We start from the raw sequence: 26,495 nt of genomic DNA on the forward strand, positions 1-26,495 counted from the left end.
CATGTCATTCTCTCTCAAAATATATAAATAAACTTAAAAATTTTTTTTTTCGCAGAAAACACAACATAATCTTGCAGGATGTGACTAAAGTAGTGCCTAGAGGGAGAACTATGGCCTTCAAACCAGATGTTGAAATTCAGACCCTGGTTCCTCCCAGGACCCTCTCAGCGAACAGCACAGGTTATAAGAATGGATCATTGCTTACATTGTGATTTCGTATGGGCCACAAAAGGCCGCTTCTTTAAATTTTTTTTAAATGTTTATTTATTTTTGAGAGAGAGAGAGACACACAGATCATGAGTGAGGGAAGGGAGACACAGAATCCGAAGCAGGCTCCAGGCTCTGAGCTGTCAGCAAAGAGCTTGTCGCAGGGCTCGAACTCACGAACCATGAATCATAACCTGAGCGGAAGTGGGGCGTTCAACCGACTGAGCCACCCAGGCGCCCCTCAAAAGGTTGCTTCTTTACTTTACTGATCCTTTTGCATTTATCAGCTAAAGTTTTTGTCTATAGAATCAACCATTTACCTTGAAACATAAGGTAAAATAAAAGGCAAAAGTAATTATTTTTTGCTTGAGCCTTTATTTTCAGAGTAATGACACGATGCTCAGCAGCATCCACCTGTGACTATACAGTTTTTTTTCTGCTTTTGAGGACCTAGGTTTGGAGGGGACATAGCATCACCTCTGCCACATCCTATTCCTTAGAGTGACTAAATGCACACACGCTGAAAGGGAGCAGGGTTTGGCTTGGAATTTATGAACCCATCATAAATGAACTTTTATGGCACACTTTGATTCCTGAAAGTCGTCTCCTTTACACTGTAATTCTAAGAAGACAAGGATCATGCATTCTCGGGGCGCCTGGGCGGCTTAGTCAGTCAGTTAAGCCTCCAACTTGGGCTCAGGTCATGATCTCATGGTTCGTGAGTTTGAGCCCCGCGTTGGGCTCTGTGCTGACAGCATGAAGCCCACTTCGGATTCTCTGTCCCCCTCCCTTGGCTTCTCCCCCCACCCCGTCTTCAAAAAAAGGAAACAGTAAAGGAATCCTGCATTTTTGCCTCGCCACTGTACCCCCAGCAGAGCACGGCCCACTCAGGCCCCTAACTTCAGACCTTTGTGGGCAGTGGAACCGAGGACGGTGTGGGGGTGCTCTCTACAACTCGGAGAGATGTCTTTGGAAAACACACGTCGCTTGTTTTGCACGGGGCGTACATCCACATTACCTGCACTAAAGGACATGACAAGGCTCAGGATGCCCGGCTGGCTCAGTCCGGAGAGCACGTGACTCTTGACAACAGGGATCTGAGTTTGCCCACATTGGGCATAGAGATTACATACATAAGTAAACTTAAAAATATATATGCTCTGTCTCTCCCTGTCTCAAAAATACATAAACGTTAAAAAAATTAAAAAAAAAAAAAGGGGGCGCCTGGGTGGCTCAGTCGGTTAAGCGGCCGACTTCGGCTCAGGTCATGATCTCGCGGTCCATGAGTTCAAGCCCCGCGTCGGGCTCTATGCTGACAGCTCAGAGCCTGGAGCCTGTTTCAGATTGTGTGTCTCCCTCTCTCTGACCCTCCCCGTTCATGCTCTGTCTCTCTCTGTCTCAAAAATAAATAAACGTTAAAAAAAATTAAAATATATATATATATATTAAGAAAAATGAAAAGAAAGAACTCAAAACATGACAAGGCTCTTCAAGAGGAAGAAGTGAGACTAGCCAGCCGCTCCAGGCCACACACCAATGCCCCAGAAACCTTCCCTAAGAAACGTGCAACTTCCACAGCGAGGCCAGCTGTTTTCAAGCTTTTCTGTGAATTTCTGCTTCCTTGTTCATGGATCTGGCACCTTCAGCACTTTCTACAGGAAAAGGGCTGGTAGAACCCAGTGACCGCTGAAAACCGCGGATGCAACTAGAAATTAGGCGAACTCTAACCTCCAGAGGAAACCTGTCGGCCAGCACATAAGGGGAAACTGAGGCAGAGAGGCCACTCAGCTGAAAATAGGACGGAGAAGATTCAAACCCGGTGTCAGGCAACCCAAGAACCTTCTGTAGCCCTGGTGTTCTTTCGACTGAGGGAGAAGACACCTGACTTTCAATAGAGCGCTATGACCGTTTTCCAGGGCGCTGCTGCGCGACCGTGCCCAGCGTCCGTGGGGACGTTCCGTGTTCCCACCCTGAGCCTCGGTCCCCAGCACACATTGACGCCCACCCGCCCCCGCCCCTCCACCACCGGATTCCTTCTAGCAAGCACCTCACAAAACACGAGGGCGGAGCACCCTCTCAGCTCACAGCGGACCCGCGGCACCAGCCACAGCCGGCCCCGCCCCAACAGCGGCAGACCCCGCCCAGCGGCGGCAGACCCCGCCCATTCACTGCCGAGCCGCCCCCCCGCCCCCCCGGGTCGTCGCGCGTCTGAGGGCGGAGGCCTCCGCGGGCCGAACCACGGTGCCCCTCGGAATGGGGGGGAAGGCGGAATTACCGCCGCCGCCGCCATTGGCTTGGGCATAAGTAATTAAAGCAACTCGCCTTCATTTTGGTATCGTGCCAGACAGCCGTCTTTCCAGGAGTACTGGCCACCTCTTGGTCGCCAGAAGTTCCTTTTACATTTTGGAAACGTCCATTCTTTTGCCCAGTCAGTGGACGACTCTAAGAGCCATCACGGAGAAAGGGAAACTTAACTCATGTAAGCGAAGCTTTGTCTCGTGGAAGGCTAAGATATCACAACCAAGATAGCTTGTTGAACTCATAGTGTTTTCCAGTATATACTTCTGAGTTATGTGTTCCGTTTCAGTGACTAAGCCGGTTCCTTGTGCCTCCCCGCGGCGTCACAGATAGTGTAGTCTTTCAGCGCAGAGCCCGACGGGAGGAGGAAGGGAGTGGCTGCCATGTTGGACGGGACCATCCTGTCCCACAGGCGGGGGGGCTGGGGTTCCCGGTGAGTTTGTGGTTTGGGCCCAGCAGCTGTGGTGCCGCGCCTCAAGCACATGCTTGTCATGGGAGCCCTGTCGTGGTCCCCCGTAGAAACACTTGCTGCTCCCGACCTCCTCCGAGCATCCTGCGATTATCAGGGCGTGGACACCCCCCTCCCCGAGCTCCGTGGGTCGGCCCGCGGCATGCACATGGCCCGGCGGCAGGCGCCGCGCAGTGCGGCCTGGGAGAGTCGGAAGCGCGGCGAGGCCGGGCGAGGCGGCAGCGGCGGGCCCATGCAGGACGCGGAAAACGTGGCGGCGCCCGAGGCGGCCGAGCAGCGGGCAGAGCCCGGGCAGCAGCAGCCGGCCGCCGAGCCGCCGCCACCGGGAGAGGAGTCGTCGCGGCCCGCGGGGCCCGGCGCGCAGGAGGCAGCAGGCGGCGAGGACGCGGAGACCGGGCCGCAGCCCGCAGTGCCGGCTGAGCCCGCGGCCGACGGGGAGGAGAGGGAGGCTTCGGCTCCAGGCTCGTCCCCGCCGCCTCCTGAGGAGCCCCTTGCGCCGGCCCCGGTCTCGGGCGAGGCCCCAGCGGAGCAGGCCGGGAACGCGTCGGCCGAGGCCCGGTCCGAGGGGGCGGGCGGGGAGGACGGCGGCGCGGACGAGCCTTCCTTCAGCGACCCCGAGGACTTCGTGGACGATGTGAGCGAGGAAGGTGAGGCGGCGCGGGAGGCAGTGGGTCGTCCCCGCGTTCCACTTGTAGTCCCCCGCCTTGGGAAGGGTGTCTAGGAGCGTTTGGGTCTCCTTACGTGTGTTCTCTCCCCAGAATAAAGCGGGCGGGGCGGGGCTGGGGGCCAGGAGACCGGAGACCGCTTGGGAGCCGCTCGTTTGCACTAAAACCTGGATTTTGGAGGGTGGTGATGATGGACAGTGGGCAAGCTGGAGCCGTGGCCGTGTATGGCATCTGGGGCCCAGCAAAGCAGGGCAGTGCACGTGCCGCACTATCTTGGGTGACACTTCCCTCTCTGCAGGTCTGGGTGCCCTGAGTGATGAGCCACACCTGTCAAAGGCCTGAGCCAGACCTCATGGGGACGCTTTTTGGGGTTGATGGGATGCTGTCCGTTAGAACAAGTTGTGACAGAGCTGGGTTCCTCTGCCCCTGCTCCACAGACGCTTCTGCCTTCAGAGAGTCTTAATAGGACTGGAAGGCTGACTTTGCCAGATTCCTGTCTGGTTCTCTCTTTTCTGAGTCTGTAGGCAGACGCTTGTCCTGTTGGCGCATAGTATTTTTAGGGTGTAGTGTCATTCATTGTAGCTTTACTCTTTTTCTTATCTTGATTCAATTTGCAGGTATTTCTGCTTTCTGCCTGAGAGCTTGTCTTCTAAAGTGACTTCTGTAGTGCCTAATCTTATTTGCTTATGTTTTGTTTTTAGCTGTTTGAACTGTCCGAGCTCAGAGCACATCAGTGGATTCCTGTCCGTTATAGTAGAATGGGGAAGAACAGCGAGGAGGTAGCTAAGGGCACGCCAAGAAAATAAGATGTTGTCATGTTAATTTGTTTTGTTTTGTTTCTGAAATCTCGCGTCCCATCACACGGAGATTGAGTCAGAATCAAAGAACCTCCAGTAAAACGAAGACGACGACTTAGGGAACCAACAGCACCGTTTACTTTTAACTTAAACCTAACGTTAAGGAGTTACCTGCTGTTGTCGTTATTCTCATACTTTATTTCTTAAGGGACATTTTAATGTTTATTTACTTTTGGGAGAGAGACAGAGTGTGAGTGGGGGAGGGGCAGAGAGAGAAGGAGACACAGAATTTGAAGCAGGCTCCAGGCTCCGAGCTGTGAGCTGTCAGCACAGAGCCCAGCGCAGGGCTTGAAGCCATGAAATGCGAGATCATGACTTGAGCACAACATCAGACCCTTAACCGACTGAGCCACACAGGCCCCCCTCTTAAAGGATCTTTTAGCCTGAACAGGAGGAAAGGCCACAGCAGTGAACACTTGGGCTGCTGACCCAACGAAAGTCCCTTACCTGTGAGGAAATGTGCTCCTTGCCGTGGGAGAGGTTGCTGACAATTTACGAGGAGGCAGTGTTGCTGGGACCCTGCCAGGCTCTCCTGCCCTGACTAGCATTTGTTTCCATTGCACCAAGTTGTATTTTGTAGTTTAAGTTTTGGTTCGAAAGCTCATTTCGAGCCCCTGAGTGTTTACCGTTGATTTCTTTTTTTTTTTTTTTTTTTTTTTTTTATTTATTTTTGGGACAGAGAGAGACAGAGCATGAACGGGGGAGGGTCAGAGAGAGAGGGAGACACAGAATCGGAAACAGGCTCCAGGCTCCAAGCCATCAGCCCAGAGCCTGACGCGGGGCTCGAACTCACGGACCGCGAGATCGTGACCTGGCTGAAGTCGGACGCTTAACCGACTGCGCCACCCAGGCGCCCCACCGTTGATTTCTTAAAAAGCATTGAGCACGTCGATTTCACGCAGGATTTCTGCCACGTGGACCATTTCCAGAGTTGGGTTGTGTGGCAGGACTAATGTGAGCACAAGCCAGCCAGGCCAGGTGACTGCCCGGAGGGCCTTTGGGGGCCCTTGTGATCCTGAGACTGTCCCCAGAGTGGCCTGTGAGGCCCCTTGTCCTAGGGAACTAAAACTGAGCACACCAGCAGCTTATTTTTTGAGGCCATCTGGTTGTGGTCAGTAGTCCAAGGACGTTTTGTCCTTAGTGGGAAGAGCTGCCCCGTGGGGTCAATGAGGTGCAGAAGGTGAAAATGGACAGGGTCTCCTGGAAGAGCCCTCTGGGAGGTGCCGGAAGCTCCAGCTGGGCCATCCTGACTCCTGACTGAGGAGCGGCTTTGCCAGCGCGGCATCCTTTCAGACGCGCAGCTGCTGCTGCTGCTGTTGCTGCTTGGCCAGACGAGTATGTGACAGTTTTGACTCCACATGTTTTCTTCTGGGCCCGCTAAATAGCATTTATCTTTATGTTTGGTATTTAGTTTTGAGATTTGCCTGTCTCTGTTTCTCCTGGAGCCGGATCGGGACTCCACACGGCAAGAGTCACCAGACGTGGGCGTGGGCACTGGTGATGGTGAAGGAGAGGTGTCCCTTCAGCGTGTAGTTGCCGTGTTTACTCCTTACCGTGTATGGGCACATTCCTGTAAGCTAGACGCGTAAAGATTGTGGGAAGGAGTCCACAGTTTGTATAAAAGCTGAGCTTTTTGTTGTAAACCTTGTAAATTCAGATCAGGCTAAACAGGCCGTATTTAATTGTATGGTAAGAGCTTTAACAGCGACCCAAGGAGCTGACTCTGGCCTCTCCAGGGAAGGTGTCTCCCGCTGCCGTGACTGACTTGCCTCTTTCCGTCTGTTTTCTCTTGGTCTCAACTTTTGCCTCTTTGGAAATAAGAGGCAGTTCTTTTTATATCACCCGTGTAAGTGTTGAAATTAGAGATTGTTTATAACGGGCTTGCTTTGAAACTAAAGGACTTTTTTCCTTTTTGAAAAAGTTGAATTTTTTTTTTTTATTATCGAAAATTTCCAGTACGAGAATGCAGAAAAATTTGTCTTAAGTTTTGAGAATGAAATGCAGCAAAGGATATTTTTGGACATGTATTTTTTTCGGCATGTTGAAACTCTTAAGATTAGAGTTCAAAACAGAGTAATAATTAGGTTCCAGGACCCAGGGAGACACATGGGAAAGCCACGGCTCCTCCTCGGGTGTGTAAAATTGCCTCCTGTCTCCTGCTCTCCTTCGGGCTGGGTTTGCCGCTCTAGCTTCATCTCGTGCTCTCTGATGGCAGCTTTGATCTGGTTTAGCTCCCAGTGCAGCCAGTGCCTGTAACTGTAACTTTGTAGACCAGCTAACTAATCGGGTTTAGGATTCGTGCAGAATTTGTGTTGCAAAGATGTCATCTGATGCTGCGTTTGACCTCTGAATGCTCCCCTCCAGCAGCTGGTCAGGCCTTTTATTGCTACAGGAGCTTCATGGTCAAGAGGCGTCGAGGCCAGATGCAGGCCTTGGGTAGGACAGCCGTGGTCAGCGCCCAGCTAGCATTGTCTCCTGCCCGGCTTGCTTGCCCATGGCTCCCACACCTGTCTGTCTGTTCCTCAAATGCGTCTTTTTCCTGGTCCTCCTACACCTGTCCTCTTTCTCGTGATCTAGCCGACCATCTTAGGGAAATGAAGCAAATCTAACATGTTTGAGTGCTTACGGTTTGGGTTTTGTGATCTTAATTTTAAAGGCAGGTGACATGAACTTGAAACGTTTTCAGTTTCTGAGTGTAGTTAAGAAAATAATGGTTAACGCACACAGCTTATGGCGTGCTACGCACAGTCCTAAGCATTTACGGATCTGAACGGCTGGTGTCTCCCAAGCGCCCTGTGAGGTATTTCATGCGGTCGGGGACACTCAGTCGTAAGAGGCATTGCTGTTTGCTCTCCGAGCCCGTGGGTTTTCTAGCCTCCTGGCGTACACGGCTGTTTTACATAGAGAGTACCGGGTGCTAGTTGTTCGTTTTGTCTTAAACTGGACATGGGGAAAGTGCCTGCTAATGGGTTCGCGTTGGGGGTGGGTCAGGGAAGGCTACTGCGGGTGTTTCCTACCCCACTTTCCTAGAGAGAGGCCGTCTTTGGTTAGCATTCTGCATTCTTCAAGTCTTTAAAATGTTGATTTAAGTAAAATCTTGCTTTATTTCCAGAAATGAATGGACATATCAGACAGGGGGAACATGAAGAGTTAAAATCTTCCTAATGTTTTCAAGTTTAAGTTTTGAGTTAACCCAGGGCCAGGATTTCTTTCATTCACAGTGGAACCATTTAGAGGATTCATTTTTTTATAGGGAAGTCGTTCAGTGTGGTAAACTAGCATATTAATGTTCTGCCTTCATCAGAAAAAAGTCATTGGTCCAATCTTCCACCCATACAGAACTGCTGGGGGACATTCTCAAGGACCGGCCTCAGGAGGCGGATGGGATTGACTCGGTGATCGTGGTTGACAATGTTCCTCAGGTGGGGCCCGACCGGCTGGAGAAGCTCAAAAACGTCATCCATAAAATCTTTTCCAAGTTTGGGAAAATCACAAACGATTTTTATCCAGAGGAGGATGGAAAGACAAAAGGGTGAGTGATGTTCCCCGCGGTCTTGGTCCCTGATGCCCTGTGGCTGTCGTCGGGCGGTATGGGAGTCGCTGTGGACACACAGGTGCACGCCTCACCTGGTGGTTCTGCCCCAGCCACTCTCGGCTGGGGTCTCTACACAGAGAGAAGGAGATCCGCGTGGTTCTTGAGTTTGGATGTTGTGGGTTGCTTGCTAAATTCTTAAGAAATCGGAGCTTCGCGGGGCACCTGGGTGGCTCAGTCGGTTAAGCATCTGACTCTTAATCTCCGCTCGGGTCATGATCTTACGGTTTCATGAGTTTGAGCCCCACAGTGCAGAGCCTGCTTGGGATTCTCTCTCCTCTGTGTCTCCCCCTCCCTCCCCCTCCCTCTCAAAATAAATAAACATTAGGGGTGCCTGGGTCTCTCAGTGCGTTAAACGGCCAACTTCATTTCAGGTCATGATCTCGCCATTCGTGTGTTCGAGCCCCACATCAGGCTCAGTGCTGACAGCTCAGAGCCTGGATCCTGCTTCCGATTCTGTGTCTCTGCCGCTCCCCTGCTCGTGCTCTGTCTCTTTCTGCAAAGTTAAAACATTTTTAAAAATTTATAAAAAAAATTTTTTTTAAGAATCCGGGATTTAAGTCTTCTGCCATCAGAACGATAATTGACGTGATCCATCCTGGATGAAGGGCCCGACAGATAGGAGGCTGGCAGGATTTCAGGACAATTTGACATGCGGTGTTCTGTTGATTCTAAGATGAGCTTTTTTTTTTTTCTTTCACGTGGTAACGTCTCTGAAATGGGGTTACTTCTAACAGTGTAGGTGAAAGCCTTGTGCCACTGCTTAATTAGCAGCTTTTTTTCCCCCCAACTGTTGCTTAAAATAGTGCATCTTTTAAAAACGGTAGCATATGGTATGTGTCCTGGAGTTTGCTTTTCAAACTCAATACGAGGTTTTCTGTGTCAGAAAACCTTTCGTGTCAGACCTTCTCTGTTAAAATTTCACATGATACTGGTCTTGGAGAGTGTAGGCAAATTGTCTTTTACAGGACAGGAACGTGAAGAGTGAAGATACTGTGTTTTTTAATTCCGGTAGTTTTGAAGCTATCTTGGATAGTTTCATTTTTACTTTTACTTTATTTTTTAATTTTTTTAAATCTTGGGTAGTTTTTTTTTTATTTTTCTTAACATTTATTTATTTTTGAGAGAGAGAGAGAAAGAGAGTGACAGACCATGAGCAGGGGAGGGGCAAAGAGAGAGGGAGACACGGAATCCGAAGCAGCTCCAGGCTCCGAGCTGTCAGCACAGAGCCCGACAAGGGGCTCGAACATGCGAACCGGAGATCATGACCCGAGCTGAAGTCAGATGCTCAGCCGACAGAGCCAGCCGGGCACCCCTAGCTTGGATAGTTTTAAAGAAATTGTTTTTTTTAAGAAAGTGGGTAATGCTCCTCACGCTGTTTCCTTCAGAAACTAGGTGGAATAACAACCCTTGTGACCCCCTGCTTGCTTGTATTGTAGGTGTTAAAATGAAGCATTCTCTGAAAGTCTTTATCATTTTGCTTTTAATACACTGTATCAGACTAATCCCGTTCTTGGATTTTTCCCTAGCTTTACTGAGAAAGTTGACGTACAATAGACTTGTATAGTCTCAAAGTGGGTCACGTCATAAGTTCTGACACATGTACATTTGTGAAACCCTTTCCACAGTCAAGCTAGTGAACGTTTTGATTCATCGTTTTCTGATTTGTGATTGTGGCGTTAGACTTTGGATCTCCCATTAGGGTTTTGTTTGCGTTTAAGGAACCACCGCCGGCAGCTTGACCCTCGGGGATGTGGCGGTAGACGGGGCATTGGCCTTGACGGCATTTACTGGTCGGGTGGACGGGTGCTCGTAAGTGGCACACGGCCCACCCGGTCTTACAGGCCGCGCTCCTGCAAGATGTTCTGTCCTGATTCAGGTATACGTTCCTGGAATACGCCTCCCCTGCCCATGCCTTGGACGCCGTGAAAAATGCAGACGGCTACAAGCTGGACAAGCAGCACACATTCAGGGTCAATCTCTTCACTGACTTTGACAAGTAAGTCCTGGCTCCACAGGCGTGAGTGGCTCAGCGGGTCTGGGGTGGTGCCATCAGCCTTTCGGGGAGCTCCGTTCTCCGGGCACGTCCCGACCCCTGATGTTCCTGGCCGGTAGCACCCCTCGCCCACTATCACGCGGTGGGGGGCAGGGGCACACACCGCCTGCTGCTGAGAGCCGCCCACGGAGTCGCCACCCTGTTCCCTCCCCCCTTGTAGTTGTGCCACGTGTTCCTAAAGGGCAGCTCCTCTGTTGCAGGTATATGACGATCAGCGACGAATGGGATATTCCAGAGAAACAGCCCTTCAAAGACTTGGTACTTGGGTGCACTCCGCCCGCGATTGGGAAGAGCAGGGGTGGCTTCCCGGCCGAGTCGGTCCCACCTCCGGGAGCACTAGTTGGGGGCCAGCTCCGATCACGGTCGATGAGACGTGTTCTGTCCCTTGCCTTGGGTTCCTTCTCTAGGGAAACTTGCGTTACTGGCTCGAGGAGGCAGAGTGCAGAGACCAGTACAGTGTCATCTTTGAGAGTGGGGACCGTACTTCTATCTTCTGGAACGACGTGAAGGACCCTGTCTCCATCGAGGAGAGAGCGGTAAGTAAGCGTGGCCACCCCGCGGGGCCTCCCTCTGTGTTTCCTTAGCGGGGAGCTGGGGGCCAGAGCGGGTGGACGTCCTCTTCTCCGAGATCACCCCTCGCCACGACATCCTCCGCTCTTGTGGTTTTGGAATGAGCCCCGAGACGTGAGCGGGCGTCTCGTGTTTTTCAGTGAAGAGTCCGAGGAGTAAATCCTCGTGGCAGCGGGAGGCTCTGTGCCGGCTCTCCGCGCTGGTGTTAACACGGACCCTGACTTTTCCCACAGAGATGGACAGAGACCTACGTGCGCTGGTCCCCCAAGGGCACCTACCTGGCCACGTTCCACCAGCGAGGCATAGCTCTCTGGGGGGGAGAGAAGTTCAAACAGATCCAGAGATTCAGCCACCAGGGGGTTCAGCTCATTGACTTCTCGCCTTGTGAGAGGTAAGCGATGCACCCTCGCTTTGTGCCGGCCGCTGCAGGTTACCGTAAAACGTACTTTGCAGCAATTCCAGACTTGGCGGAAGTGTTGCAGCAGGGAACTTCCTGGGAGGCGTTTGCTGGTGTCCGCTGTGTCATTTGTGCACGCGGACACACCTGACTTTCTCCAGAGCCACTGGGAGTGAGTTGATGTGTCCCTTTCTAGGGGTAGGGAATTCTCTTAGCTGAGTGTCCCCAGTGGCGCTGCAACCTTCTGGAAATGTAGTGTTGATCTGCTACTTTCAGTGAAGTCCTGCTGTGTTCCGATTTCTTCCAGTAATGTTCTTTGTAAAACTTGAGTCCCTTCGGTTTAGGATCTTGCCCTAAAGGCTGGGTACCGTGCCTGGAATTTTCTTATGAACGGCGTTTCCTCATGTGGGAGATGGCAGAGGGCTGCGGGACCAGGTGGGGCGCCGGCAGCTTCACGGGCTCCGCTCCCGCAGCCTGGCCTCCATGTCCGTCCAGGGCTTTGCTGCCCAGAATGCCCCCCGCTCTCCTGCCTTGTGCCCCTGCTCGGGGCTGTCCCCGGGCCTTACCTGTGGTGTCCCCTCTTCTTACCGCATGGTCTGAGTGCATTGTGGATTCACGACGGTTCCTGGTGTCCCAGGGCTCCTGAGACGTGGCTCTGTGTTACCTGGTTTGCTTTCTGAGTTTTTTTGGTAGAAGATTTTCCTCACGCCTGGAAAACTAACGTGAATACTTCGGTAGCATCCCTGTGCTAATTCTCTAGCTTTAACGATTTATGACTTTGCTGTACCTGTTTCAAATTTATTTTCGCTATTGGGGCACCTGGGTGGCTCAGTCGTTTGAGCGTCTGACTCTGGGTTTCAGCTCAGGTCCCGATCTCACAGTTCCTGAGTTTGAGCCCTGCATCGGGCCCTGCGCTGACAGTGTGGAGCCTGCTTGAGATTGTCTCTCTCCACCTCTCTCTGCCTCTTTCCCACTGACTCGTGCGCGTGCGCTCTTTCTCTCTTTCTCTTTCTCAAAATAAAACGTTTGAAAAACAAAAAAGAGATCTTGAGCGTTTTGAAGAAATGCTGGTGTTTTTACGGAAGTGCGTCAGTCCAGATAAAGGTGTCCTTCCCTGGTGATCGTGGCTCTTCTCTCCCACCTGGAGCGCCGACGTGTCCCTAGCTGCTGCTGCTGCCCTGCGTACTGCGGTTTCCCCCTTGGTCTCCCCCATCGCTGTCGTTTGCAGCTTGTTGTTCAAACCAGGGGCAGGGCCTGTGTGTTCAGCCCTCCTGCCGCCCCGGCCCGTTACCCTGCCCTCAAGCCCTCCCTGTGCTGTCCTTTGATGGTGGCCCCTGAGGAAGATGGGGCCGGGTGGATGTGTCTCTTGACTGGCTTGAGCTGTCCCGTCACCGGTCCCCTCCACCTTGGTGTTTCCCGTAAACGGAAGTTTCTACGTGATGTTTCTTACATCTGGTAAGATAGGTTTACGGAGCGTGTTCTTGGAGGACTCAAGATTCACAACCGCTTTGCATCTGTTTGGTACATAACACTTGACGTTGTATTGGCAGTGGTGCACGCGGGGACCCCTGGTCGCGCGCCGCATGGCGTGTTCGTGGAGGAGCCGCCCCGGTCCGGCCGGCGGTGGGTTCCACCTGCCTTCTAGACTTCCCCTATCTGCTTGTGGTTTATGTGTGTAGACACACGTGTCTGTCTGCTCGGGGACCGGACCTGGACCGTCCCTTACTCATCGCTGTATCTCTGGTGCTCCGCAAAGCGCGTGACACGTGAGACGCTCACAGGAGTCGGCGAGTGCACGCTTCAGCCCTCCGGGGTGTTTTTCAGTTCAGTGCTCCATAGTTCACTCCGCAGTTCAGTTCAACTTCCGTAGTTCAGCGTGACGGTCACACCGCCTTGTAGGTGTGTGGAGTGGGTCTGTAGAGGGAACCTCATGGCTCGTAGGGAGTGACTGCAGCCTGGCGTCAGCGTCTTGAGTGCCAGGAGGCTCTCCTGGGCGGGGCCTGTTGCTGTCATTCCTCGTTGAGTGTTTCTGCCTTTCCTGGGTCCTGTGAGGGAGCAGTCTATTTAGATACTTGCACTGTGTGTAAGCAGGGTGAGGCGGTGCCCTGGGTGTAGACGAGCCCGCTGTTGGGTGAGTGAGAAGCCCCAGGCGCAGAAGTGGTGTTAGAAGTGTGCTTGCTTTTGAAACACGTGGCTGGCTGTTGAGGTCCCCTCCTCGTCCCAGGCAGACCTCGACAAGGAGCACGGGGAACGGCACCCCGCCCCTCCCGGAGCGCACACGCGGGCTTCGGTCTGGGATCTGCTGCGTCTTTTCTTGTCCTGATTCTGTGGGGAAACACGTGGCCTGGTCCAGGAGGGACTGTGTGCCTTGTGCCCCGGAGGGGGTCAGCTCCGGGGTTTGGAGCGAGTACTGGTGGCAGGAGCCCCGACTGCATCGTCTGGAAGTCTCACCATGCCTCGAGCTACCTGGAGCGGAGGCCCGTTGGGTGCAGATGCTCACCTCATCCGCCCACAGCCTGGCGCTCCAGGGCGAATGGTGGGACGGTGGCGGGGGTTCTAAACCGGGTCTGCTCTGTTACAGGTACCTGGTGACTTTCAGCCCCCTGATGGACACTCAGGACGATCCTCAAGCCATCATCATCTGGGACATCCTGACCGGGCAGAAGAAGAGGGGCTTCCACTGTGAAAGCTCAGCCCATTGGCCCATTTTTAAGTGAGTAAATGAGGGGTAGTCAGCGGCCACCTCGTCGTGGCCATTTCTCCTGACGGAGCCCGGTACTTCTGTCCTTCTTTTTAGGTGGAGCCACGATGGTAAATTCTTTGCCAGAATGACACTCGACACGCTTAGCATCTATGAAACTCCCGTAAGTAGCATAGTTTCCTCAGCGGTGGCCTGCTCCGTCGGGAGCTGCTGGGGGCGCCTGTTTCCCTGTGTCACGGGTTGGGGGGACGGAGAGAGCAGCTGTCCTTATGCAGAATCGGGGGGGAGCTGGGGGCGCCTTTCCCGTCCTGTCCCTGGGGGTCTCCCTGCTGGTGCTGCTGCCAGGAGTCTGGGACGGGAGTAAAGAGAAGGGGCCTCGGAGATGGGTGCCTCGCTGCTGTCGGTGGATCGGTTTGTTACGTGCCCCCCGCCGGGTTTATGCCAGGCTCATTCCAGAACCTCGTTTGCTTTCTCTGAAAATTTGCTTGTGTCACGGAGACCACAGTGTGATTTGACTCCGTTGTGACCCTCATTTTTCCACAGTCTATGGGTCTTTTGGACAAGAAGAGTTTGAAGATCTCTGGTATAAAGTAAGTGACCATGCTCACCAGGTGGGGCTTAGCCAGCTCCCCCCTTTGGCCCCGCGCGCTCACGCAGCGGGAGGAGGCGGCATGGACTTGGTCTGGAGACGGCAGGCTCTTGGCTATCACCCACGGGCCTGCTTGTTGGTGCGGGCCTCACGGCCACTCTCCCTCCTTATGCCCGGCGACCCTTTGGGGGGTGGGGGTGGGCGGCGCAGGCTTGGCTCTAGCCAGGCGTCCTGTCCCTGCCTTGGAGCTGGAGCCTCGGGCTGTAGTCTTCGAGGGAGACGGGCTGGAGGGGGCTGGAAAGGGTTTCTGTGCGCTCTGTGGTCCATGCAGCGGTTAGATGGCCTTCGGCGAGCTGCCCGGGAGGCACGTGTGTGTGTGCGCGCGAGCGTTCTGGGGGCGGCCCGTGTGCGGAGGAGCACCTGTGGTGTGGGGACGTGAACGCTCTCGGGCACAGCTGTGGCTCATGATAAAAACTAAACCGGGAATCGATTCTACGCAAACAAACAGTAATGGTAGACTCTGTGGGTCTGAGCTGGCGAATCGTGTGGGCGCCTGGCCTGGAGGTGCCTGCGCGGCGGGGGGCATCGTGCTCTCGCTTTGGGGTCATCCCGCGCCCTCTGGGTGGGTTTCCCTTCAGCCCCGTAGTGAGTCTCGGGCGTCACTCGGGGTCCGGAGACCGCAGCTCCCCCCTCGCCCTGCAGCCGCGAGCTGTGGTAGCCGAGGGCCAGGTCGGGGCTCAGGGGCGTCTGCCGCGTGGCGGCCGGGAGCCTCACCAGCGTCTCTCCCCGCTGGCACAGCGAGTGCAGTGACGCTCCGGGTGGCAGGGGACCAGCTCTCGGGGAGGGCGGGCTGCCGCCCTGGAGGGTGAGCCCGTGTCCGCCGCGCTTCCTTCCTGTCGGCGGCCTGCCGGTCCTTGGGCAACACCGGCTTTCTTCGTTCTGCAGAGACTTCTCTTGGTCTCCCGGTGGGAACATCATAGCTTTTTGGGTGCCTGAAGACAAAGACATCCCGGCCAGGGTGACCTTGATGCAGCTTCCTACCAGACAGGAGATCAGGGTCAGGAATCTCTTCAATGTGGTGGATTGCAAGCTACATTGGCAAAAAAACGGAGATTACTTGTGCGTTAAAGTGGACAGGACCCCGAAAGGTACCCAGGTGAGTGGACGCCCCGAGCAGAGGCCGTGCCTTGCAGCTCCAAGCCGGCCCTCCCCCCGCCCCGCTGAAGCTGCTGACACGGTCTCTGTCCGAGCCCGTGGGTCACTCTCAGACCCCCCAGTTAGAGGCAGTGGTTAGCGGGCGTGTCCTCGCTAGAGCTCTTGTTGCCTTGCCACTGAGGTGCAGGAGACCTGTGGGCACAGTTTACAGGTCACGGGGATGCAGTGTTGTCTCCGGGCACCGGCCTGCCTTCTCAGGAGATGGGAAGCCAGTGTGTCCTCTCCGTTTCTTTCTCAAGCACAAAGAGGAGCATGCTGGGCGCAGTTCTGCTCCCCGATTGGTTTTATTTGCATCATTTATGAGTTCTTCGTCCCGACGGGAGCGTTTCTGCTCCTCTTTACGGAACAGCCTGGAGACTGAGTCCCTGCACTGTAGCGCTCACCCTCGAAACGCACAGTTAGTGGATTTTTGGTACATTCACTGACTCATGTGGCCGTCGCCACGGTCAGAACTTGAGAGCATTTCTATTACCCACAAAGGCAAGGAACTCCGCACCCATCGGCACCACTGCCCTCTCTGGCGCGCTCCTGTACCCGCCGCTCTGCCTTCTCTCCGTCTGGATCCGCCAGCCCGGGACGCTTGCTGGGAAAGAAGTCCTGCAGCATGTGGCCTTCGTGGCTGGCGGCCCTCACTGAGCACGTCCAGGCTTATCTGGGTCATGGCAGGTGTCGGTGCCTCCCGCCTGCTCAGGGCCAAGGGACGCGGCTGCCTTTATGTGCATTCATCTGTGGTGGGCACTTGTTTCCATCTTGGCTGTTGGGAATCAGCACCCGGGTCTCTGCGCGGGAGTGCCTCGGGGACGCTGCAGGAGCATTGCGCTGTTTCCAGATAGTTCATTCCTGCCCCGTTGGTGGGTATCGGCACTGTGAGAGTTCTGCAGACAGGCTACTGCCCGTGCAGAGCCCTTTCCGTGCAGGGGCATGACCTTGTGCATGCAGGCCCGCTCCTTGCAGGGGCGTGACCCTGGGGCAGCTCTCCAAAGCAGAACGTGGGCCAGAGAGGGAGTCGGCTGTCCCCTGCAGGGACCGCGCCCGTGCACTTCCATCGGTGCCGTCGTGACGGTTGCACTTTTAGTCACTTGACGTGTCTGTGTGTCCCAGCTGTGTACATTTCGTTGGTCGCCAGGTTGACTTGTTCTTGACTTAAGCGTTTCTCAAGTTTTCAGTTTCTGTGAGTTCATCCCCTTTTTTTCTCCTGAACAGGGCGTCGTCACGAATTTTGAAATTTTCCGAATGAGGGAAAAACAGGTGCCTGTCGACGTGGTGGAAATGAAAGGCAAGTTCCGTTGTTCCTTCGTGAGCGAGTGGCCCTCGCGTGCAGCCCCCGCTCGGCCTTGGCCCTCGCGTGCAGCCCCCGCTCGGCCTCGGCGCTCCCCAGGCTCCCTACCTGAGCAGGGTACTCACAACCCTGATTGGTACGTGCTGTCGGCCTGCGAGCCCGCCCGTTTAGGGTTCCTTTGGCCCTTTCTGGCCTCGGTCCCCACTTCTGGCTGCCATGAGAGTATGGCCCGGTCGCTCTGCACATCCACCCCGGCCGGTTTCCCGCTGAGAGGCTGTGCCGGGAATGGGTTTTCATGACACTCTGAGCGCCCAGCAGCAGGAGGGTCATCCGCTGGCAGCCGCAAGTTGTTGGCTGACTGGGGCTCTTTTCTGGGCCTGTGAAAGCCGCTCAGATCCCCCGTTTCTGCCTCTAGATGGGAAACGTAGCCTGTGTCGTTGGTCGTGTGTGGTGTTCTACTTTTGTTCTCTGTTTTGCTGCGGAGAGGAGGAGAAGGGGGCGGGGAGCACAGAATGAGAACGTGGGTACAGGCTCACCACCCTGCCTTGTTAGCCCTTGGGGGGCCGTGGAGTCCCCCCTCCCCCCGTGAGCGCTCCAGCAAGCGGGAGTCCACGGGTTGTGCTGGGCGTCGGGCCCAGGCCCCGCTGTGGTGGGCATCTACGGAGGTGGCGGTCCCACGTGGCCAGAGTCTCCCATGAGTCGCTCACACGCTCGTCCTTAGGCCTGGCGGGTGGTCCTTTTAGTGAGTTTAAGGATTTGGGGTGTTTCTCTGGTTGAACAGCAAAGACTGTGCAGGAATGTTGCCTGATCGGGAGCGTTGCTTTATTACATGACCTGAGGGGCTTATTCTTTTTCCTGACTCTAGAAACCATCATAGCTTTTGCCTGGGAACCCAACGGGAGCAAGTTCGCAGTGCTGCACGGGGAGGCTCCTCGGATATCTGTTTCCTTCTACCACGTGAAGAACAATGGGAAGATTGAACTTATCAGTGAGTAGCCTCCCCCTTGGCAGATGGACAGACAGACGGATATGCACTGGGGACAGAGCCCCGTCCTCGCTCCACATGCGTGTTCGGCTGGCTGGGAACCGCTGCTTAGGCCGCCCCACAGCCGAGAGGGTCCCTGCGGCTCAGGCCTCACATGCTTCCAGCCCACAAAGACCTGGCCTCTGGGAGGGAGCCCCTGCCCTCTCTCCCAGCCCCGGCCCTTCACAAGAGGGCTTCTGAGTGGAGGTGGTCTCCCTCTTGTAACCACAGCTGGTGTCTCTGGGCTGGGGGCCCCGCCTCCCCACCATGCTCTGCTCTGCCTGTGTGCGAGGCAAGCAGGGTCCTGGCCTCTCTCAGCAGGGCCCCTTGTGCACAGCTTCCTCGCAGGAAAGAGAGCGGGTTGGTTCGGTATCTGATGGTTCAGGTGCGGAGCTTGTCTTGAGAGAACTCCGGTGAACTCAGCTTTTACCTCCTGAGCTCAGTGGTGTTTGTGGTAGAACCGTTCTGGGGTAGGTCGGTGGCAGCCGCAAAGCTGACCGCGTCATTAATTCCCTGCCACAGATGAGGAAGTAGGAGTCGTTATGGGCTCCCAGATCTGCACTGTCTCATTAGGAAGTAGGTTTGCAAATGGCCAGCGTCCAAGTGCCTTCCATCCCTGAACGCCCTGTTACCCACCTTGGAAGGTCGCATGTCCATGCTGGGACAATTTTGTGTGTTCTGTTAACGCGCGTGGTTGTTAAAGGACAGCTTACAGTTTCTGTTCCTCCTTTGTTTGGTCTGAGAATCCTGTCCTTTGGATGGTGTCACCCTCCTCACGTCTCCCTGTCCCCGCTGGGCCCCCCGTCCTTGGATCCCCTGCAGGCCGGGACCAGGCCCCAGGGGGTCCACTTTGCATCCTCCAGGGAAGAGACCCTAGCGTGCAGCCTGAGCCTTAACGGTCTCTCTCCAGGGGCTCTGCCGGCCCCTCGTGGGATGTGAGCCTCAGGGTGTTGGGCAAAGTAGCAGCTTTCAAACAGCTTGTGACTACAGAGTTCAGAGGGTGTTGGAGTCCCTGAAGGGTGGGTCTTGGGCTTTCTTGGGTGATATGCGTCTCTCCACGTCTGGTGGGGGGTGTGGGTCTCGTGTGGAGACCCCGTGACCCCATGACAGTTTTTACGGTGAGTCCTCTGTGCAGTTTCCCTGGGAAGTAGGTCGCTCCAAACATGAGATGTTACTACAAATCGTATCGTAGCTTCAAGGTATCTCCTTTTTCCTTTTGTGTTTGAACTGTAGGTCATAACTTAAAAATGTACCCAGACGATGGGTTTTCCAAAATGTTTTCTCCGGGAGGAACCAGGCGTGGGGAGCACATGTGGATGTCCGCCCACTGAGGCCGCGTGAACCCATCGCCCGCCCCTTTACAGACTTCTAACAGCCGCTCTCTTTGCTTTCAGAAATGTTTGATAAGCAGCAGGCAAATACCATCTTCTGGAGCCCCCAGGGACAGTTTGTCGTGTTGGCTGGCCTAAGGAGGTGGGTTCCTACTGTCTGCTGCCTTCTGCGTGTCCTGAGCCACGCTTGTGGGCCTCACGGGTCAAGCTCCGGGTTCGGAACCATCACAGTGGTCCCTTTAGCGTGATGGGGCACGTGTCCTGCACGAAAGGACCATCCTGTCTTGCTCAGACTCGGGTGTACCCCAGGTCGGGCAGAACCGGTCCTGCAAGTGTGTTCCGGGTGCGCCTGGAGGACGTGCGAGTGTTGTCATTTCCTCGCGGTTAGGTGAGCCGTCTTGGTGGCAGGGCAGCGAGCCTGGTGTAAACCCCCTCCTCTGGCGGGAGGGCTGTGTGAGCTCGGAGCCTGCCTCCGTCCAGGGTGACCGAGGGGTGGGTGGCGTCCCCCCGCCCCCCGTCCTTGGCCGTCCGGCAGCCGTGGGAGCGCATGAGCAGAATAGGCTCCGGTTGTTCAGTGTTCTGACTTCATTGGAGGTGTTTTGGGGGCTTTGGCCTCTGTCTTCTCTGAAAGCAGTCCTGGCAGGCGTACGAGGTGCCGTGTGCACTTCCCCTGTCTTTGTTCACGACACCCTTGGGCCGTGGCTCCTGGATTAGTTCTCCTCAGCAGCCAGGCAGCGGTAGGGGATGCCCGGGGCTCTCCTGTGTCCTGCCCTGGAGTCTGCAGGGAGCGAGGCGCCATGACGGCCTGTGTGGACTGACCGTGTGCTCTGTCTCCCCAGTATGAACGGCGCCTTGGCCTTCGTCGACACTTCGGATTGTACGGTCATGAACATCGCGGAGCACTACATGGCGTCCGATGTGGAGTGGGACCCTACCGGGCGCTACGTGGTCACCTCTGTGTCCTGGTGGAGCCATAAGGTACGGGGCCCCGGGTAGCCCGCGCGCAGCATGAGATCCTCCTCCCCTCCCGGGTTTCCTCGGGGTCGCCCTGCGGTGATTCTTCAGTTGCTCTTTGTGGCCCTGTCCGGCTGCCACTGCCCCAAAACCCTCGCCAGCAGAGCACCCGAGCGGCCGGCCTTGCCTTGCGTGAGTCGGCCGGCGTTCCTGGATTTCTTCCCCAAGTCGGACGTCTTACACTCGCTGCGGCCTGAGCCCAGGCCGCCTTCCTCTGGCGCAGTAGCCGGGGAGCTTCTCCCAGTGGGAATCGGGTTGGGTGGTTTGCCCCGCAGTTCAGAGCCACGCCGTCCTGTGGCTTGGAGGTGGAGGGAGGACGTGCCGTACTGCGCACACAGTTTCCCAGCACGATTTTTCCGCGCTCAAGAAGCTTGTGGTTCAGAGGAGCCCTGTCTGCCCAGCCCACCGGGCCCTCGGTGAGGCGGCCTCTGCCTGCTCCCCCGCTCCCCTAGGAGCGTGCGCGCACTGGGCTGGCTCCTCCCAGGCGGCTCATTTGCTCCTCCCTGCCTGGAGCGGGCCTCCTCCGCGGGCAGCACCCGTCCCACCCTGCACTGTCTTCACAGTGCGCTCACGGGCTCGAATCCATCTCGGGGGCTGGTCGCAAGTTCATTTCCTCTCCCGAGAGTGGAGGGTTGTGTGGGCAGGGGCCTGTTCCCTGGCGTGTGGTCCCTGTTCCGTCCCGGTTTGCCGTCTGAGCAGGAGCTACCAGGGAGAAGGCTGCTGAGGCTAGGGTTTGGGGTCTGGGACTCCCCGAGAGGACACGAAAGCACGTGTGAAGGAACCCGTTTCTTAGTCTCGAACGTCGGTAGCCTGAAGGACTGGAGAAACGCCGTGCTCCGTGGATGTGCGAGCCTGTGTGTGGTGCATGTTCCGCGTGGTGTCTGCATGCCGGAGTGTCCGTGGCAGTGCTCCAGGCTCAGTGCTCCTGAGCTGCAGGGGGTGGGGGCCTCTGCCGAGCGTCTGCTCTGTTTAGTTACTGTTTTTTATCAACGGAGGTTCTGAGAGTTGAACCAGCTCCTGCGAGTCCACGGCCTAGGAGGTCGTATCCGGGCGATTCCGTTTAACAAAAGAACAACGTTCTGGGAGCCCAGACTCAGCAAACGTCACCATGCTGTCTTAAGGACAAGCTCTGTACTCGCTTCACGGTGATCGAGCCGTGTGTCTAAATTTGAGCGCCGTCTCCGTGAGGCCCACCTTGGGCCTCGTTAAAAAATCTTTTAGGCCATGGGCCCCTCCGTCAGATCCCAACGCGCTCCCAAAGTGCTGGTCTGGGACCAGCTCACGCCAGCATGTAGCTTGAGGTCCCGCTTCCTTCATCCAGAAGGTGGTGCCGCGGAAAAGATGTCAGCCGAGCCGAACAGTGTGTTTAGTGACTTTGTCAGTGTACGTTCTGGTATGAGTTCTCCATTGCGGATCAGTAACGGAGCCAGTGCTCCGTGACGCCCTTCGTAGGTACTCCGCGCCGTGCTCTGTGACACGGGTAGCTTTCTGTCGTGTTTGTTGACGGTGTTCCCCTGCTGCGTGAGCTCCCGAGAAGCAGAGATCTTTGATTCACTGCTGTCTCCCAGATACCACACCGTCAGTTGTTGGCTCTTAAACAGCCGTCGGAGGAGCGCTTGACTTGGGTAGCCCTGTGAGGGGCCCCCGCGTCTCGCTGTGACGGGGTGGCGAGCAGCGCTTTGCCCTCTGCCCCCATGCAGGTGGACAACGCTTACTGGCTGTGGACTTTCCAAGGACGTCTTCTGCAGAAGAACAACAAGGACCGTTTCTGCCAGCTGCTGTGGAGACCTCGGCCCCCCACGCTCCTGAGCCAGGACCAGATCAAGGTCTGGGGCCCCGGGGTCAAGGAAACGTGGAAGCCTCTTTTCCATCACTGCTGCTGGGGCGGTAACGAGTGGGGAATGGGAGCATGACGTTTTCGGGTGCCTTTGGAAGAGCGGTGGGAACACTGGGAAGCCAGTGGGAATAGTTTCAGTGTTGTGAATGTGGGTTTTCGGGCCGTTCCTGCCGCATCCGTGCCCTCCGTGGACGTTGGCGTGAGCTAGAGGGGATGAGCAGGGGCTGGGGGCTGGTGAACCGTGCTGGCAGGATTGAGGGGGTCCCTGAGCAGGGCCTTTTTAATTTGTTGAGACAAAAACAAACACAAGCCAGTCAGGATTTAAACATTCGAGAGGCCCTGAGAAAGGAAGAGCATGAGAGGGGGAGGGCAGAGAGAGAGGGAGACACAGAATCCGAAGCAGGTTCCAGGCTCCCGAGCTGCCAGCACAGAGCCCGACGTGGGGCTTGAGCTCACAAACTATGAGATCGTGACCTGAGCCGAAGTCAGACGCTTAACCGACTGAGCCACCCAGGTGCCCCTCGAATGTTTAAATCCTGACTGGCTTGTGTTTGTTTTTGTCTCAGCAAATTAAAAAGGATCTGAAGAAATACTCCAAGATCTTTGAACAGAAGGATCGTCTGAGCCAATCCAAAGCCTCAAAGGTTAGCTTGGTCTTAGGACTGTGGGAAGTGCCACAGGCGGCCACTGTCCCTCTCTGACATGGAAGGGACAGTGTCAGGCCCTGGGAGGAGGGGGGACAGGGAGGTGCTTGTCCGCTGCCCACGTGCACAGACTGGCCTTCCAGGTGTGTGGGAGGGGAAGGAGGAGGGTGCGCCCTCCGTTCTTGTCCTGGGGCGGGGGTGGGGGTTGGTTGGTGGTGGTGACTGCCGACCTCAGTCCTCGTTGTGGCGAGGGGGCCGTCAGCCCCGTGACTTTCCCACTTCCGCGCACAGGAACTAGTGGAGAGAAGACGCACCATGATGGAAGATTTCCGAAAATACCGGAAAATGGCCCAGGAGCTCTACATGGAGCAGAAAAATGAACGTTTGGAGTTGCGAGGAGGTAACCGTTAGCTGGAGATGTGTTTTGTTAGGACAGGACTGTTGAAACATTTTTCTCCCTCTTGTGTGGGCTTTCCAGTTAAGCGTCAGGTGTTTTTGTCAAAGAACCCAGTTTGCTACGGCCACAGGTTAACGTGCACTGTCCTGTGTGGAGGAGGCTGGAGTGGGCGCACGTGGGCACATGCCCACGTGTCCCCACCCTCCCCGAGTGGGCTGTCTGCACGCCACGTCACTTCCCTCCCCTCCCCGCAGGCGTGGACACGGACGAGCTGGACAGCAACGTGGAAGACTGGGAGGAGGAGACCATCGAGTTCTTCGTCACCGAGGAGATCATCCCCCTGGGCAATCCGGAGTGACCTGAGCAGCGTGGTAAGACCTCTTCAGACGGGGACGAGCCACACCCAGACGCGGGCCCGTCTCTTGTGTTGTGCTGTCCCTTCGCTGAGAAAAGAGCCAGGTTCACGTTCTCAGGGTCGGCGGGCCCTTTTCATGGAACCTGTAAGGGTCAAGTGCACACCCTGGCTGTCCGAGGTGGGGCTCTTTTCTGAACACAGCGGGACCTCGAGCCCCGGATTTAGGGAACGTGCCCCTCACGTGGGCTGTGGTCGTGGGTGAGAGGCGGAGCTGGGGAAGAGGAGGGAGGCCAGCCGCAGCGTGCCGGGAAAAGGCCTCGGTGTGCCCAGCAGAGACAGGCCTGTGGGTCTGAGATGGGAGCCTCCGGAGTACAGGCGGGCTTCCTCGGCAGGCGAGCGAGGGCAGCGTTGTGTGCGGGGCGGCCAGCGGACGGGGCTCTCTCCCTCCCTTCCGGGGCTCCTGCTCCTGGTCATCTCTGGCATCAGGCGGGAGAGCCTCGGGTCCCTTCTGTCTTCTGAGATCGTACGCCCTGTGCCTGCCGTCGGGGCGCACCTTCCGCAGAAGCCCTTGCTAATGTCCGTCTCGTCATCGCGATGCAGGGCAGAGAGTAAACACCTGATCCTTCTTGCAGCGTCCCCAGGGCTCGTGCTGGAATGAGGTCGTCCTTCTGCAGAAAGTGCGCACGATGCCTGCGTTTTACCTGTGCTTTGTCTCGCTCCACACTGTGCGCCCGGATTCTCCCATGCCCACATGTCGCTGTGCCTTCAGTCCCCGGTCCCCACCATGGGGGAGGTTTCAAGGCACCGCTTTCCTTTTCTCTCGTTTGGGGTTTTTAAAGTCATGCCACCAGTGTTTGTTACTCAGACTCGTGCGCGGCAGGGGCGCGCCCAGCCGTCCCCTTCCGAGAACGCGTCCTGTCCCGTGGCGGGGGGGCAGCGTGGCTGTGTCGTGGAAACAGGGGAGCCGCGCCATTCAGGTTGTGCTAGGTTCTCAACAGGCTGAGCGTGGAAATAAAAACAAACCTGTATGAAAAAGCTGTCTTTCTCCTCTCTTTAACGTAGACACCGGCCTCGAACTTGGTTCCTGTGCCCCCTCCCCCTGTGGTGGTGGCCCTCCCACCTCCTGATTTGGTTGTGTTTTCTCAGCTGAGCTCTGCAAACTAAAGCATCGGTCTGATCGGTGCAGAAAAACCATTCTTGCAGCATTTTGTTTGTTTTCCACACTTGTCTGACCTGGTGAGAAAGACTTTTCTAGACTTCCTTGGAGTCCTACAAGTTAAGTTGTTCGTGAGAGTTGTCACTTTAGCCGCCGTCACGTGGTCGTCTTTGACTATTTAACTTGATTTCTCTCCTGAGAAGGGAGTGAGCAAATCCACGTAATTTCAGCCCCTGTTGATTTGCAACATCCACTACCCATTGGTGCCTTGTCAGACTCCACCGCGCCTCCTCTTTGTGTCTCTGGGAGCCGAGAGCCTGGGTCAAAACGCACAGAACGGGCTCGCTGCGCTTTCACGGCCGTGGTGCCCATGAACTTGACACATTGGGATTGGAGGAGAAGCTGTCGTCCGTGGGGCAGAAGCAGCTCGGGGGCTGGGGCCGCCTGCCGCCAACCCCACGCCCCCGACTGCGAGGCGGCACTGGGCGCTCTCCCCAGTTCCCGGTCATGTCCGTCCGCACACGGTGTCCAGTGTTTCTTACTGGCTCTCACACCCTTTAAGCCTCAGCGTGCAGAGACCTGGCTTTTTAATTTGATGACGGTAAGAAGGAAAAGGCTCATGTTTTGATCATGTTCACAGATTTTTAACAGCTTTCAAAAAATTTACTTTCGACTGTTTCCGACTCGGTAGTTGTAATTGTTTTATGTGATTTGTTAATAAAAGAATTTCTGAAACACCTGGTTTGTTTCTCTCTCTTGTGCTCTGGAAGTGGGTTTCCCAGGGCCAGCCCCAGGGAGAGAGTGTTCCTGATCCTTCCTGTGGGGGCGGGGCGTCCCCCTCGCTCTGGCTTCTTTGGCTGGGGCATCAGGGTGGGCGCTGGCCCCAGCCGCCCGCACCGGCCTTCTGTCCTCGTCCTGTTTCCAGAGGCAGGCAGGATGGGAGGGCGTGTATCCTCGCGTTGAAATCAGACGGGCTTTTCAGCGGTTCCTGTGGTCACAGGCTGGAGCCTTCGTGGAAGAGGGGGACGTGGGCGTTAGATGGGCGGCTCTCTCCGCTGTCCCCTTGCCTTGTTCATGGGGTGAGGTCGACCTAGAGCTCAGTACTGACCCAGATGCCAAGGAGAACACAGCAGGCCCCACACGACCCTGCCCTCGCCAGCCGCACCGGCACACTTGCGGTTGGTCATGGCCCCTGGGCTGGGCAGGCCAGGACAGCCCTGGTGACCTCGAGGGACTCATTCGACTTCAGGCCCAACCCCTGCTGCTGCTGTGGGCTGCCCTCTGTGGGCCTTTGAGTGCTGTAGCTGTCTCAAAGTTGTGTTTCTCAGATTTGAACTTCGTGGATCTGGCCTCTCTGTGACTGTCCTCAGGTGGGAGAACAGCTCGTTCGCCCTGCTTCTGGTTGTCGACTTGGCAAGGGCGCCCTGCATTGGGTCACCATGCACCGACTAACCTGGAGGCTGCAGGGTAAGGTTGTGTGCAGACACCCAAAGGTGAAAGTCAGTCTGGCCCTGGGTGTGGTGCAGAGTGGGACTGGCTGCTAAAAACCACATCCCAGTCAGAATCTGGAAATGGCATCTGGGGAAAAGCGTTCATAGTTAAGATTGATTGTGTTGAGCGTTAGCTAGTGGTGTTTGTCCCCTTTCAGTGGAAATGCTCCAAGGCCAAGCTTTGTGTGGCTCAGGCAGGCAACTAGGAACCCTGGGGTTGCCATGGCATCAGGTGAGGGCATAGACCCTGCGTGCCCAGCATGCAGCTGGCCTGCATACACCAGGGCCTGGGCCACGCAGCTCCTTGGGGCCTCCCGAGCCACGTGTGCGGTCCCACGTGTGCCGACAGTTA

General features: G+C 55.9%; 2 protein-coding genes across 2 annotated transcripts in view; one reads left to right on the top strand and one right to left on the bottom strand.

Annotated features, from left to right (window-relative positions):
- Positions 1-2,809, bottom strand: part of SNX8 (sorting nexin 8) — a 68,387-nt gene extending 65,578 nt beyond the window's left edge. Inside the window, exon 1 of the mRNA XM_086691853.1 lies at positions 2,530-2,809. The gene's annotated coding sequence lies outside the window, so the exon portion shown is untranslated. The remainder of the gene's footprint in view (positions 1-2,529) is intronic.
- A 326-nt stretch (positions 2,810-3,135) lies between these two features.
- EIF3B (eukaryotic translation initiation factor 3 subunit B) lies at positions 3,136-25,390 on the top strand. The gene is made up of 19 exons (XM_086691847.1): positions 3,136-3,621; positions 7,836-8,028; positions 9,968-10,087; positions 10,345-10,402; positions 10,552-10,680; positions 10,948-11,105; positions 13,693-13,824; positions 13,909-13,975; positions 14,356-14,402; positions 15,347-15,557; positions 16,820-16,892; positions 17,761-17,883; positions 19,314-19,392; positions 20,090-20,228; positions 21,965-22,090; positions 22,668-22,745; positions 23,037-23,145; positions 23,397-23,513; positions 24,130-25,390. The coding sequence occupies exons 1-18, from the start codon at positions 3,207-3,209 to the stop codon at positions 23,498-23,500; spliced, it is 2,361 nt and encodes a 786-aa protein (XP_086547973.1). The 5' UTR covers positions 3,136-3,206; the 3' UTR covers positions 23,501-23,513; positions 24,130-25,390.
- Positions 25,391-26,495: the final 1,105 nt, after the last annotated feature.

This window comes from Puma concolor, chromosome E3, assembly GCF_028749965.1.
Source record: "Puma concolor isolate L17-30 chromosome E3, mPumCon1.1.hap2, whole genome shotgun sequence".
NCBI lineage: Eukaryota > Metazoa > Chordata > Mammalia > Carnivora > Felidae > Puma > Puma concolor.